At 37.7% G+C, this 14,589-nt stretch overlaps 1 protein-coding gene across 3 annotated transcripts in view; it reads left to right on the top strand.

Moving 5' to 3' along the window:
* ZMYND11 (zinc finger MYND-type containing 11) overlaps positions 1–14,589 on the top strand; it is a 105,726-nt gene that overhangs the window by 74,170 nt on the left and 16,967 nt on the right. The window contains exons 4-7 of one of the 3 annotated variants that reach the window (XM_018075500.2): positions 537–581; positions 3,376–3,537; positions 12,546–12,623; positions 13,014–13,106. In XM_018075500.2, the coding sequence (XP_017930989.1) occupies positions 537–581; positions 3,376–3,537; positions 12,546–12,623; positions 13,014–13,106 (378 nt within the window). The remainder of the gene's footprint in view (positions 1–536; positions 582–3,375; positions 3,538–12,545; positions 12,624–13,013; positions 13,107–14,589) is intronic. The other 2 variants (XM_008922474.3, XM_008922475.3) reach the window with 2 other exon arrangements.

Raw genomic sequence — 14,589 nt, 5'->3', positions numbered from 1 at the left:
GTGGCGGAGATCCTTCCTTCAGTCTACATGGCCCTGGGAAAATGTATCACCTTTTATACACAAATAAGGACTGTGAGTTTTATTGATAAATTGATAGCTTAACATTTAACGCAGCAAAGAAGGTGTTGCTGTGATTTTGGCAGGGCCACTCCCTATGCAGAAAATTTTCTTAGAAGGATCTTTTTTAGATGCACAGAGAAGGTTTATGTATCTAAGAGAGTGCATTAATTAACAATCATTAATATTCCTGATGATTTTTAAGTTGGCCTGGTGGTGGGTATGTATATGGGGAAAATGATGGGTGTTGGGTTCTTTTAATGATATAAGTACATGGGATAATTTAAAGAAGTAAAATGTGGTGAAAGTGTTAGGTAGCATTCCAGAAATGCAGGAGGAAATGTATGGAACCAGAAGTTAGAACTAACAGATTGATTTCCTGGTCACTGTGCATGAATTCTTTCTAGCCTTATGTATATCCTGATAATCAGATGGCTTACAGTATAGATACAAAGTTTGTTTTGTTTTTATTTTGAAAGGCCTACGGTATGCAGCCTTTTTCCCAGACAGCAGCAAAAAACAAGGTGAACAATTTTTGCACTATGTGGTTTTGAATTCTGTCATATTTTCTATTACGTTTTCTGTCTTCCATTAGGGTAGCTTAGTTTACTATATTAGCCACCACCATCATCCATGTCACTCCCAACCCCGAGTTTAGTGTACATCCTGTATGTATGTAGCTGGATGGCTCTCCCGGGGCTGGCGGTGGTCGCTCACATGCCACAATTCCCTGTCACCACGGTCGCCCTTGGATCGGTGGTTTTTGGGAGCGGCTGGTGACACCTGGTGGTGGGTGCGGTAATTGCACACTTATTAACCGTGTCTGCAGCTGGCGGAGTTTTGACCTGTCCTACCCCAAACACTGACAGTCAGAGCTTGAGATATTTAAATAAATTCGATTTCCCGCACAGAAAAAGAAAAAAAATGTGTTGGGAGCACATTTCCCTCCTTTATCTAAACTGAGAGAAGCAATAACCAAGATTTTCTGTTGGAGGAAAATGAATGCCTCTGACCTTGCTATTGAAGTCAATAGGGCAGTTGTCCACAAGGGTTATGTACCTTTTTTTATTGGTTTTTATTAGCGTTTCACATATATGCACAAATGAATGTCTTATATATACTTATGCACTAAATATACTGCATTAAACTAAAACTCTTTTCTGTGAAAAACCTGGGTGTTTGTATTTAGAAATAACGATGTTTTCAAAATTTTACAGTGTGAATACTGAAGGAAGCTTCTTCTGGTGTTTTATTTAACGTCATGGTTTCTGGCTTGAGCGTATGATTTTTCTTGCCAGCAAGTATATTTCCGTATGTTTATGACATTCCACATCTCTTTGCCAGCATATTTCTTAACAATGGAATATCTGGGAGATGCAAATATGTAACTAGTACGAATAAAAATTAAGAATCCTGGAATGTGATTCTGTGGTGAAACTCTAGGACCTCTTAAGGTCTTCTCAGTTTGATTTTTATCTGAATAGATCTTTAATCAAAACCGATTCTTTTCCTTGCTTAATTGGCCCTTTACTGCCACCTGATTTTTTTTGTTTGTTTCATAAAGAAGATATGTATTACAGTGAATATGAAAGAAATACAAAGCAATACTTTATCCTGATTTTTCTCAGTCTGCAGGCAAATCAAGTGCACCAACAATGCAGTATCTTTAGTTGTTTCTAAAATATCCTGAAGAAAGGGCTCCCAAAGTACACTGCCACTGGAATTTGGAAGGGGAAAGATTTGGTAAAACAAGACTGTGTTCTTTATAGCCATATGTGGTGGTATTATTATGCCATCCTGAGATTTACAGAATTGGCCAAATAAAATTAAATGGAGAGACTGCATTAAATGAGAAGAAATGATAAAAGGTCAAGTTACACTGTTAATCTGCACAACAAAGGAGCGCAAAGTTCTGAGTTCAAAAATCACTGGTTAAAGGTTGTTAGGGATGTTTTTTCCACCCTTAACTTGCTACCAACATTCATGGTATATAAAATTCAATGTAGGCAGTCTGGGTTGAGGCTGTCCCTAAATCTCTTCTGTTCGTGGGGGCTCTGGTCAGATGGATTAGATACAAACACAGCTGTTCTTCAGTGCAAGGGACTGGAAGTGCCACTTCTGTGTAGCACTTGTTATGCTGCTCCGCTGGAGGAGACCTTTCACACGAGGACTTAAATGAAATGACTGTAGTTCCCAGGCACAGAAAAATGACAATCGAACAAATGCCAGTTCCAGCAGTCAGCGGGAATTGCTAACTCCACCTTTACAACATAACATTAAAACTGGCTTGATCAGATTTTTATCAAGATAATTTATTGCAGAATAGGAGTGATTTTTTCAGAGATCTGAACCCATTGAAAAGTGACATTTGACATGAAAAGGCATTGGGAGTTTTATCTGAGATATGACAGCTATTTTGTCTTCTAAGCATAGAGAAAATTGTGGCATTTCAGATAACAAACATAAACATTTAACAGTGGCCACTGGCAATTCTGCTTGGTTTTAGAACTATAGATTCCTAGAGCAAAATTCTGCCTCCAAATTATATGCATGTTGCTCTCATTTATTTCAGCAAAGCTTGTGCACATGTTTCAAAGGTCAGAATTTGGCCGTTAGGGGTGAATTTTCAAGGAAGAATATATTAAAGACATCTGTGCATCAGCAGAACCATATCCTTTGTCTTCTGTAGAGCATTTCAGGAATGAGCCTAGTGCTATTGAGCACAGCAAGTGAAACATTTTCTATTTTTTGAATTGCATTGAGATTGCTTAGCAGAAACGTTTCTTGCAGTAATTGGTTCATGATTTCATTTATTTCTTGTAACTCAACACTTTGATGCTGAAAAGTTGACAGTTTTAAGAGAATAAAGACTGGAAGGGATTGCCCTTCAGAAAATTACAGTTGAAAATATACTGTAACAATCAAACCAAGGAAAGTAGTCCAAGGAAATAGGTATGGTCTGTTGAGGTGCACAAACTCTTGTTTGCAGTCTCATACGGAGAGGTCAACAAGTGTTTTACACAAAGGTAGAAAACAAAACCACTTTTCATTGTGGACAGAGCTCATATTTGAAATTGCTACTAATCAGACACTTGAAAAAAACTAAAACTTGACATTCATATTCTATTGGAGTTAGTGTGTATTAAATTGATAAGATCTTTAAGCATATAGGTTTTCCCCTGTTTTTTAAACATTATACACTTCTTAAAATGTTTATAATGTCTAATTGCTGCTGGATTTCAAGACATATCAATTTTGTTCTTAGTTCCTGCAGATTTTGACAGAATGTCATACCAAAATATTTTGTATTTTTTGTAGGACTGGGAAACAGAAAATCATGACTGGTATTGTTTTGAATGCCATTTGCCTGGAGAGGTGTTGATATGTGACCTGTGTTTTCGTGTGTATCATTCCAAGTGTTTGTCTGATGAGTTCAGGCTTAGAGACAGCAGTAGTCACTGGCAGTGCCCAGTTTGCAGGGTGAGTACCTATGAGATTTCATGTGCTGATTAGAGGATTGATATTCATTAATAGATTCATTAAGGTGTCCAAATGGTCTGGCCAGGTTAATGGATAAAGAACTGAATATTGAAATGATGGTACCTACCTAGAGCATCTATACAGAGATACCAAAATGTGGTGCATGTAGCAGATGGTCATTTTTGAAGACTCCAGCAAGTTTTACTTATGCATTTGAACACACACAGTTTACTGTGTGGGAATGTGTGTATGTACGTTTGCCACTCGTGAATGCAGTGGAAATCTTCAATGAGTAAACAACTTGCTGTATAAGATGCTACTGTTTTTACTTAACATCATTTTAATGAATCATAATGTAATTTTTTTTTGCATTTTGACGACTGCATTCTGAATATTTTATTGGAATAATATTTTACCTCATAAAGTCACAATTATGTTGCTGATGAGAGCAGTGTCAAAAGATACTGAGTGAAATCCTGCTTCTCATTTAATAATGTGGATTCTGTTGGTGCAAAAAGGTCAATCTGGATTTCATTCATGGCATCCATATGTATTTGCTTTTTCTTTAAAAATGCTATTCTTGTGAGTATGGTAGGGAGGCAGCAAAAATATTTTTTATATACTTTTCAGGAATGGGCAGATATGTTGTCTACATGTCGTTAAAAGACTAAACATTCTAGTCAGGATGGTGCTTACTGATACCTGGCCATGAACCAGCCAGACACTTCTTGCTGTTGTCATCTCTGTGTCACCTCCTCCCATGGAGCACATTACTAGGCTTCCTACAGAACTAGGCTCCCTTCCTGTGGAGGGAATAATGCATATGAATGTTTAAGATAAAATTCTTGCTAGAGAAAAGCATAAAACTGCCAGTTCTACTCTGCCTAGGATTGCTGGAGGGAGAGGCAATTCCCTTGCTAAAAGCTTAGATCTAGTGTAGAGCAGCAGACTCACCTTCAGATGATCTGTGGTGCAAGGAATGTAAGGGTTTGGGTACTTCATAGCGTGTGGAGAAGCAGTTGTTGAAAACACGTGGATTGTTTTGTCTCAAAAGAGCACTTTTTGACTGGTGTTACCTCAGAGCCAGTGGTAAAAAAACCTGTTGCCTGTTGCCTCAGATAGAGAGCTCTCAGTGTTTAGGGAAATAGCAAAAAAATCAAGCCTGCCTCAAGGAGGTTGAAAGGAATGAAAAAGAAGTAGCGACAGGAAAAAACAGTTAAGAATAGAGACATGTACTGTATCTCTCCACATTTAATTTCTAGCCTTTAATTTAGCTAACAATATTCCCTCTGTGAAAAACAAAGAATGACCATATATAGATGAATGACTTTAAAACTTTTAAATAAATTTTTTTAATAATTGTTGGTTTTTGTAATACATATTGATAGTTCTTATAAATAGTTAATATTAGATAAACTGGATCCACTCTCCATTCTAGTTTGCCAGTAATTTTAGATCACACTTGGTGAGAATAGGGAATGTAAATGGTTTATGCCACCTTGTATATGAGGTAGCTTTTATAACATTTATCTTGTAACATGGATGTCATCAGAGTGGAAATGCTGAATCATTGCATGAGATATGCACCGATATGTCAGTGTTAAGAACAGTTTGATTTTCATCTTGAAGCCTTGAAGTCCTTTATGGCAATGATATTAAATAAATGTTTACCTTCAAAAAAATCCTGTGAAACTCAGACCATGTGCTCTGTGTCTGACTTTCTGTATATTGGTTCCCTTTTCGTTATATAAAGGCTAAGGAGAGGTTTTGGGGACTCTTAAATACTACCTACCCCAGAGGTCTTTGGCTTGCTTAGTGCCTCAGGTGATGATCAACCTATTTTTGTGAATGTTGCCATTATGAATGCTGTGGCATCCTTTCTCCCCCTGTGCCAGCAGCTTCTGTTTTTCTTGTAGCTAATTCAAATCACATCAAGCCCTAATTCTGCAAACTTGGACTAAGCAGGCTTGCACAGTCCCTGTAAGTGTGGGAGTTAGCATCCTTGTGTCAGGCTTCAGTATTTTTTTGCTACTTTCTCCCCACCCTCCTAGGAAATGACTGCTCTAATTTCATGTTAAAAGCAAGAGAGTGGCCTATATTCAAAAAACTGGTAATGTGGCTGCTGTCCAGAGGAGCTTAACTATCTTGCATAAGGACAACAGGATTTACTTTGCATTGTCAGCAGTAAATACGTACGTTCAAGAAAAGTGATAGCTGGGACAAAGAGATACATATCTTTTCATACCTAATTCTCATAACTGGACACAGAGCTTTTCACTTGAGGATTTCAAGGCTCTTTACAATGGTGAAGTAAAAGTATGTTTAAAACTGAATATATTGGGAGAAATAATCTAAGAACACTTCATTCTTATGTAAATATTGCTTCTGTAAAGCTGCCAAGGTCAGCAAGCCTCTGGATTATTCATTTCACAAATACTGGTTGTATTAGTTTGATCAACCTGTGCAGCTTTATCTTGCCCACTTGAATACTGAGAAACATTTTATAAAGGACATTGCCAAGGATTTGTTCATAACTTTAAAATATTTTTTCTCCCATAACGTTTTTAAAATCCCTTGTAAACCTTGTTCTGAACTCTGTTTCCTTGCTGGTAGTTTTTCTGCACTGCATCCATAAACAAAAATGTCCAGTTCCTTGCTGCTTTTTTTTCTTTTTTACTTGGCGGTACCATTCTGAGTATTTTTGTACCCTGTGTAACTCTCAGCAAGGGTCAAAAGTCAAAAAAGTTCAATTCAAACCACATTGCAGTGATTGAAATTTTTCCCTGACTGTTGACTAATCATTGTCTTAAGTGAAATAAATTGGTATTATCAGCAAAATTCCTGGTAGACAGGTCACAAGGAAACTCTTAATATTGAATGAGCTTAGAGATTACATTCCCCAGTACTGGAGTGGTCCGTTCAAGACAGGGTTAGTCAACTCGGTCTCTGAAGGATGTAGGAGACTTACACATTTATTGCTGCTCTTACATGAGATGAAAGAAGGAAATTCATTTTCTTCAGCTGTTAATTTAGCACCTAAAACCTACAGAAAGTACTGCAAAAATACTAGTGGTGTTTTGGGAGGGGAAATAGATATATACAAAATTCTGAATAGAAGAATATTGACACGTTGGCGTAACTGACTATTATTTTCTAAAAATTTAAATTTTAAAATAATTTTATAGAAAGGCAATATTAAACATGTTGATATATAGTTTGTCCCAGAGAAAAAGACTTTGATTCGTGAAACAAAAATAAAGAAATATTCATATGGTTTCATTTCACTCTTAAATTTTGTACAGTCATCTGATCAGAGATTGGTCTTCCATGCATGTGTTTTGCAAGGACTTATAACCAATTTACCTATCATAGTAGGTGTTTCAATATTACTGGGGTTTATACATATGAGACTAAAGTAATCTATAGAGCTTAAGATTTTAAATGCTGTGCTGATAAGTATTCTATAAATAGGCTATTTCTGAGTTCTGGTACTGTTACTAGCATTTCATAGAGTACATAAAAATACAGCATTATGCAGTTGACAATCAACTTCAGACAAAATCTGACAAGTGAAAATGACAAACAGTAGGAAGTTAGAAGCACAGAAAGATGGAGGTCACTTATGTGAAGTAGCTCAAAGTGCTTGGATAGGGGGTGTTTGGTAGGAGCTGTCAGTCAAGGTGGTTACTGTAAAATACAAGGAAGGAAGAAAGGATATAACTTACTTTATGGGGTGTTATGGTAGGAGTTTGTTAGATAACTGTATGATGAAACATTCCTGGAACAAGATTTGGCATGATCACTCAAATAATAGTCATGGATTGATGGGTAAAGGCAAGTCCTAGTATAGGACCAATATTAGCACCACATGGTTCAGTGTACAGAGCCCACACCTGAGGAGGTGTTCATCCTCAGAAGGTCCCTCCCACACACCCCTGAGTAGTTCAGGGAGCTGGCACAACAGGACACTGCATAGGACCTACTTAATAAAGTACAAAGGAATTTGTCCACAGCAGTGAGAAAACTGAGAAACCTCTGCTTAAAGAGTCTCCTACCACCTTCTTTGTGCACATAAAAGCATATTTAATTCATATGATGCTTCATATTCAGAAAGGGCTTAATGCACCATACAAGTAGAAATCAATTTGTGGATTCAGCTGTAACATTGCCAAAAGCACCTGATGCTTTGAATATTCTAATTTAACTGCATATGATCTTGAAAGAGGCAAGTCTTAGGCCGTATTTTGCTCATGCAGAAGCTTTTCTGTACTGTACTTAGAGCACAGGGCACATTGATTGCTCTGAGACCCATTCTATGTGCCTGCATACCTTTCTTAATGGTACAGGAAACCTGAGGACCTGAGGGTTGGAAGTTTGAGAGGGCGGTAGAGCAGTAAAGCTTTCCATATGTAGCACCAAATTCTTCTGGAAATTTAAACCCTGAAAAAATCCAAGGGCCAATGTGTAAAGCACTAAAGAGCAGTGGTGCTCTTATATGTTAGACTCATGCACATAATTCCGCTCTGCATATAGACCCCCTGGAAATGTGAATTGTTTCTGAAAATGAAACTGGTCCCTTAGAAACATGTATCTGTCAATGAGCAGCCCTCACATAATCCATCACTGAGCTGAAATGCAGCTCTTTGATGTGTGTATACACAGGACAGGTGAAAGAGGAAGAGAAAAAATATTCATTAATGGGAGATTATAGGGAAACGGAAACCTCCTTCCATGGAGAAAGTGTAATTTAAATGCTTATAGCTAGACAGAATGCTGGCACTGACACCTTGGATTTCTTAGAGTTTTTCTATTTTTTTCTCTTCAAGTGAAAGATTGCAGCAGCTGCAGCATAGTGACCATTGTCACCTTGGGAGTTGAGAGCTACGTGGTAACTCAGGGTGCAGGGGTTACTCACTTCCATCATAACTGGTGCTACTGCAGGATGGAGTGTTTCTTGGCAGTGCCCCTAGCTGCTGCTAACCTTGTGTGGTTTGTAAAGTCTTCCAGTGAATTCCTGCATTATAAGCATGCCAGAATTGCCAAATAAGTCACACCTGCACAGTGCAGTATATTGCTACCCTCTTTAACAGCTAGGTACTGTTACTAATCTAGAATATTGAATAAAAAGAGCAATGTCAATCAAACCCTCAGGTACCAGCTTCTAAGAAACAGATGTGCTGCAGAGAATAGGGCATATATAAGGTATTTCCTGCACCCACAAGCAAAGAGTTAGATTGCAGCCTTGGCCTTTCACCTATCAGATCTCATTAATCTTCTACATGAGAATTGCTATTGTGAATATTATTACTTCACTCCTACATCCCTTATGTAAACATGTATGCCTGACCAGCCTTTCAGTTTGCCTTGATTCAAAGCAGAAGATTTGCAGATTTCTCAAAAAAATTGGTGTGACTTAGGAATTGTCCAGTTATGGGTTAACCCCAATAGGCAGCTAAGCACTCACCTGTCCCCAACTCCCAGTGGAACAGAGAAAGAGAAAAGGAAGAAAACTTTTTGATTGAGGTAAAAATTGTTAAATAAGTGAAGGAATGGAAGAAAAGAGAGAAATAAAACAAAAGTAATGCAAAAGCAATCACTCCCCACCTCCAAGGATAGACTGATACCCATCCAGTTCCTGAGCTAAGGATGGCTAAACCCCTCCTGTCCCTTTCTGTTGCTGAGCATGACATTATTTGACCTGGAATATCTCTTTGATTAGTTCAGGTTATCTGCCTGGTTGTGTCTTTTCCCAGCTTCTTGTGTACCCCCCAGTCTATCCACTGTGGGGGCAGAGTGAGAAACTGCTGAGGCCTTGGCACTGTTCAAACACTGTTCAGCAAGAGCCAAAACACCCATGTGTTATCAACACTGTTTTGGTCACAAATCTAAATTACAACACCATATGAGATGCTGTGAAGACAATTAACTTCATCCCAGCCGGACCAGCACAGTCCTATATTAAGATAATATATCCCAAACATAGGCTATCTACAAGTATAAGAATCCTGATAATATTTTGGGGGCTGGATTGAATCTTAGCAATCTCCTTGAAAGAAACTTGAACTTAAACAAGGTTTGCAGTAGCGTATCTTAGTAGATCTGACTGTGGGAGAAGATACACAGTGGATCTCCCCACTTTTACAGATTCTATCAGATTCTAACATTGTTTTTATTTCCTGAAAGTAGGAAATTAGAAGACCTAATTTTCATTTATACTTGCTTATATATCACTCTGAATAAAGGGACTTTAAAGTGGCTATATTGTCTTGTGTCAGAGCAATGTAAATTGATTTTATGCAAAATATAGTCCCCATCTAGTATTATCTATTTTCTTGCTTTAAGAGGCTCTAGGTTGACTTCTCTGAGAATGCTGAAAGTCTTCAAAATACAAAGAAGAAATGTTGTTTGTTTTTTTTTTTTAATTACACATTTTACATTATAACTTCCAAAGAATGTGTGAATGGTACCTCCTAAATGACTAATCTTTGTTGAAAAGTGAATGAAGAGGTTGGAATATAACTGGCTTTCTACAAAGGGTGAGCAACCTTGCCATAAAAAGACATTTTACTGGCTCATAGGCTCCAATTCTCTAAATTTATTACCTTTCAAAATTTAGTACAGAAACGTGGAGATCAAATTTTTCTTAAAATAAGTCAGGGAAGGGAATTGAAGGAAAAGTGGAGAAATTCAAGTTTTCTTGAATTGGCAAGTTAATTATATCATTTTTATTGGTACTTAAGATGATATTAATTGCTGACATCAATAATGATACAAAGTCAGCTATCTATCTTTTCTTATGATCTGAAGGATAAGACTGTAAACCATCTATCTCAACACAGTCTCTTACAAACTGTCTTGCCCAGCAGGGCATGAAAAATGGTTCACATGAATTCAAAGGATGATAAATTCAGAACCATGTCAGAAAAAGAGATGTAGAAGGACTAGGCAGTGCAAGTGAGTTTTATTGTGTTCTTATAAGTTTCAGTCTCTTAAAATGCTGTGTCATTAGCAAGCATACAGGGCTCTGGTGCCTGAAATGACAAAATGACAGCATCGTTTCATAATGCAGATAATTTAATGCACATTTGGGTTTTCATTTGCAGTAACAATGTTGGTCTATGAGAAACCAAATAGGTGATTTGAATTCCAGCAGAATGCACGTTCTTACGGCAGTCAGAGTAAAACATGAATATACAGAAGGTGATTCAGATATATGGGGCTGGATAAAATTATGCCTCAGTCCAGAGTTTGAAAGGAAGGTCAGGCAACCATTAGTATTATGAAAATAATGCTTAAAGGAACTGTGGGTATTAGAAATACCTAGGGCTGGCCCTTTCCACAACAGTGAGTTTTACCCAACAGTGGTAGTCAGGAGAAAGCTATAGTGTTGTTATGCATATTGTAGTATCTAAGTAGGTTTGTGACTGAACTGCTATTTCAGCACAGTTTGTAATGATTCTAATTGCTGCTAGTTAAATAAACACCTCAGGTAGCGCTGCGCACAATTTGGTTTTAAGAAAGAGGCAATCAGTGCAATCCTGAGATGTATAGGTTGCACCTTTGAAACCATAGGACATGGCCAGTGATTTTCAGTGTCTTCAGTGTCTTGCAGAAGGAATATAAACAGAGGAGACAACCAAATCCTATCAATTTTGTTTGCATTAATGTGTAATTTTTACTCTTACCAAGTAAATATATAAAAGTAGTTGCTCTGTCCTTGATGTGTGTGCTCCCTCTATATGTTCAGAGTCATATATAAGTAATTCAATGAAAAATAGCACACTTCTAGTGATCAATAATTCTTAAGCCTCATACCTCTCTTAGTTACCTATTAGAACATGGATTCTCTTTTTTCTTGTGTTTGCTAAGCAACAGTCACCTGCACAGTTAGGTGGATCTTGCTAAAGACCATCAGATTTTGAGGATGGACATGTAACTGAGCCAGTTTAGTCTACACAGTTTACACGCAGGTGGTGATGTGAGGCGTGAGAAGGGGAGAACTCAGCTTGGCACTCAGTGTGAGATCTGAGGAGGAGTAAATGCCTTGCAAGAGATGTGAGCAGTTAGAAACACTTCAGGATAACAAACCTGGAACCCATGCTGTTGTTTCACTGTAAATTTGTTTTGGAGAGTACTGTAGGTAAAAGCAAGGAGGAGATAGCACATATCAGCCAGCTGTTGTAAGGCCATGCAGGACTGTGCACAGCTGCTGCAATCTGGAATTGGAAAGGCTGGTTTTTAAGAGCACATTAGGCATTTGCAGAGAGCCACCTTCTCTTAAGAAGCACATTTTCTGTATATGGGGCTTCCCACTAGCCTGGATGGACTTTATGGACTTTGAAGGGTAGAGATTAATCTCTATACTAAACTGAGAGGGAAAAAGCTCTGTCTGGATCCTGAACTGCTAAAAAGTAGTGATCCATGTTCCAGAATCTGGATTAGATTTTGTGAAGGAAGAACCACAAAAATCCACAACTGCTATGTTTCTTGAGCAGTAAAAAGTGCTCTGAGTTTCTACTGGCTAGAACTGATTTGAGTTCCTTCCAGATGGTGTCATTTTGCTTAGTAAGCACATAATTTGTAGATGGTACAGGATATTATTTTTTAAATTATTTCTTATTTTACTGAAAATATTTATGCCTTGATAATAAAAAGACCATTAAATAAATTTTAAGCTGCTCCCTAAAATGCCTTTCTTATTGCTTTATTCTAATTAGACACTTTTTACGAGAGGTTTTGACAAACTATAATGGATACAAGTGGAAATAAAACTTGTAATTCTTCTGTAGCTGAAGTCCTCAGCCCAGACATAATTCAAAGCAACATATATAGTTGTTGTGACATGTCAGTGTTACTAATTTCCCAGAAAAGATTTTCCCTAAAAAGTTGTGCGTTATGTGATTCAAAGTTGCCTTTTCAAATTATGTGTTAATGCAGAGAAAATTTTTATTGGATGAGTTTTGGAGTCAAGTTTAAAATAATAATATGATCCTGTTTTTCTTTGGCAGAGTATCAAGAAGAAAAACACAAGTAAACAAGAGATGAGCACATACCTGCGATTCATAGTCTCTCGTATGAAGGAGCGGGTGAGTCTGAAACAGGGAAGTTTATTCAGTGCACTGGAGAGGATGCATTAAGGTTGCCCATGGGTGACTGTGCAGGGAGGAGGGCTACAACAAGGAGTTTTTTATTTCCCTTGTCATAAGTGGTGTGTGTATTTCAACATACGCTTATCAGGTCTTATTGCTTGGATTACTATCATTTTGGCAGGAGCAGGTTATGCCTTGGGCCTGTGGCTCCTCTGAAATGGACATTTTTCAGGTTTGAGACACATGTGATCTGCCAGACTGTGGATCCCCAGTTTGGCCTTGTGTAGTCCCCACCTGAAACAGTCCAAACTATTGCATTTTCTAATCCTTTTGTGTTTTAAGCAGATTCTAAATGCAATAACATACACTGTCTCATGGTCCTTTCAGGCTATAGATCTAAACAAGAAAGGGAAAGACAACAAGCACCCAATGTACCGAAGGCTGGTGCACTCAGCTGTTGATGTTCCTACTATACAGGAGGTAGAGTGACTTGCTTTCTAACTTCCACACTGCTTATGGCGTCTTTTAGCAGTGAAGGACTAAAAATTCCTTCATGACTAAAGTACTAATCCTGTTTAATTCTCTTTATGATCAGTATTTCAGTATTGTATCCAGCATTGGATATGGCAGCTTAGCATTTCAATCTTTTCCTCTTAAATAGGTAACTGAGTAAAACCATTTTGAGTGGTGCCTATTTTTCAGACATAGAGTATCCTCAAGTCCTTTTGTCCTAAGGTTTTATTAGGAGCTCTAGGTAGCTAAAATCTTTAGATAAAGTACCTTTAGCTAAATGACTGAATATGGACTCAAGTGCCCATGTTTGCACATCTGGCCCAATGTTTTTGACCAGGTTCCAATTTCAGTCATTATGCTCTTGTGTAGGTGTCAAATTTATAAGCATCTAAATGATTCATAAAGAACCAATCATTTTGTTGATCATGAAAAAACAAGACTCACTCAAAACATCTGTTTTGCATTAATTGTTCCAAAAATAAAGTACTAGTAAGTATGTTGTCCCTTTTGTCTGAAACAAAGGTCTGATCATGACTCATATAAATCAACTGCACATGACCAAAATGAACAGCATATTCATCTTTACTCATTGCTGGAACTGGATTACTATGCAGTGCTGGGGTATATCTTGCCCCTTACAACCAGAGATGTGAAAAGCCTTTGTTTTATTATAGAAACACATGAATAAACAATAGTTTCACTGACAGTTTTGGAGACCAGCACTACTGCCTGGCTTGAAGTACTGGCAACACTGGCTGAGCCTGAAAATAAGTCAGGCCTTCCTTTCACTCTGTCACCTTCTCCTGCTTCCACAGAAGGTCCTTTGGCCTTGATAACATCCTATAAGCAGATGATGTTTTGTTTGATGATTAGAATTCTCATAGGTGTTCTTGACAGAGCACAACTGAAACCGCTGCATTCCATATCAGACAAAAGACCAGACTAGGAAAATGAATTGCATGGCTCTGTGTAGGCATTTGTTATGAGTTTGGAAGACGAGGAGAATCAGCTTTCATCAGAAAACACTGGCTGTCAAGTGAAGATCCTAGAAGTTTAAAGGCAGTCAACACTGATTTGAAACTAGCTGGTATTTTAAGGTACAAAATGTTCTCCTAAGGGAATATATTTTAATTTGAACAAATGTTCTGGGCCATACCTTATGTTGAAGCTACTCCAGATTCACCTTGTTATAACAAAGAAAATATTTTTTAAACTTAGTCAAGTGTTAAAGAATCTATTTTACTTCTGGGCATTGCATAAAGGGTCCGATGCAGCCAATGCTCAGGCACTAACAAACCATGTCAAAGAGTTGTAAGTACTCCTTCTGTATGCAGGAAAGGCAGTGTCTGATCTGTGTTGCATAATGCAGATTTCTGTGAAAGCTTCTCTGCATTAAACAGGTAGAGCACTTTTACAGTTTTTTCACGGTGCTGTGTTTTCTTTTGTGTAG

This window comes from Manacus vitellinus, unplaced genomic scaffold (assembly GCF_001715985.3).
Source record: "Manacus vitellinus isolate BGI_N305 unplaced genomic scaffold, ASM171598v3 scaffold_3_pilon, whole genome shotgun sequence".
Taxonomy (NCBI): Eukaryota; Metazoa; Chordata; class Aves; order Passeriformes; family Pipridae; genus Manacus; species Manacus vitellinus.
This window is presented reverse-complemented; position numbering and strand designations above follow the sequence as displayed.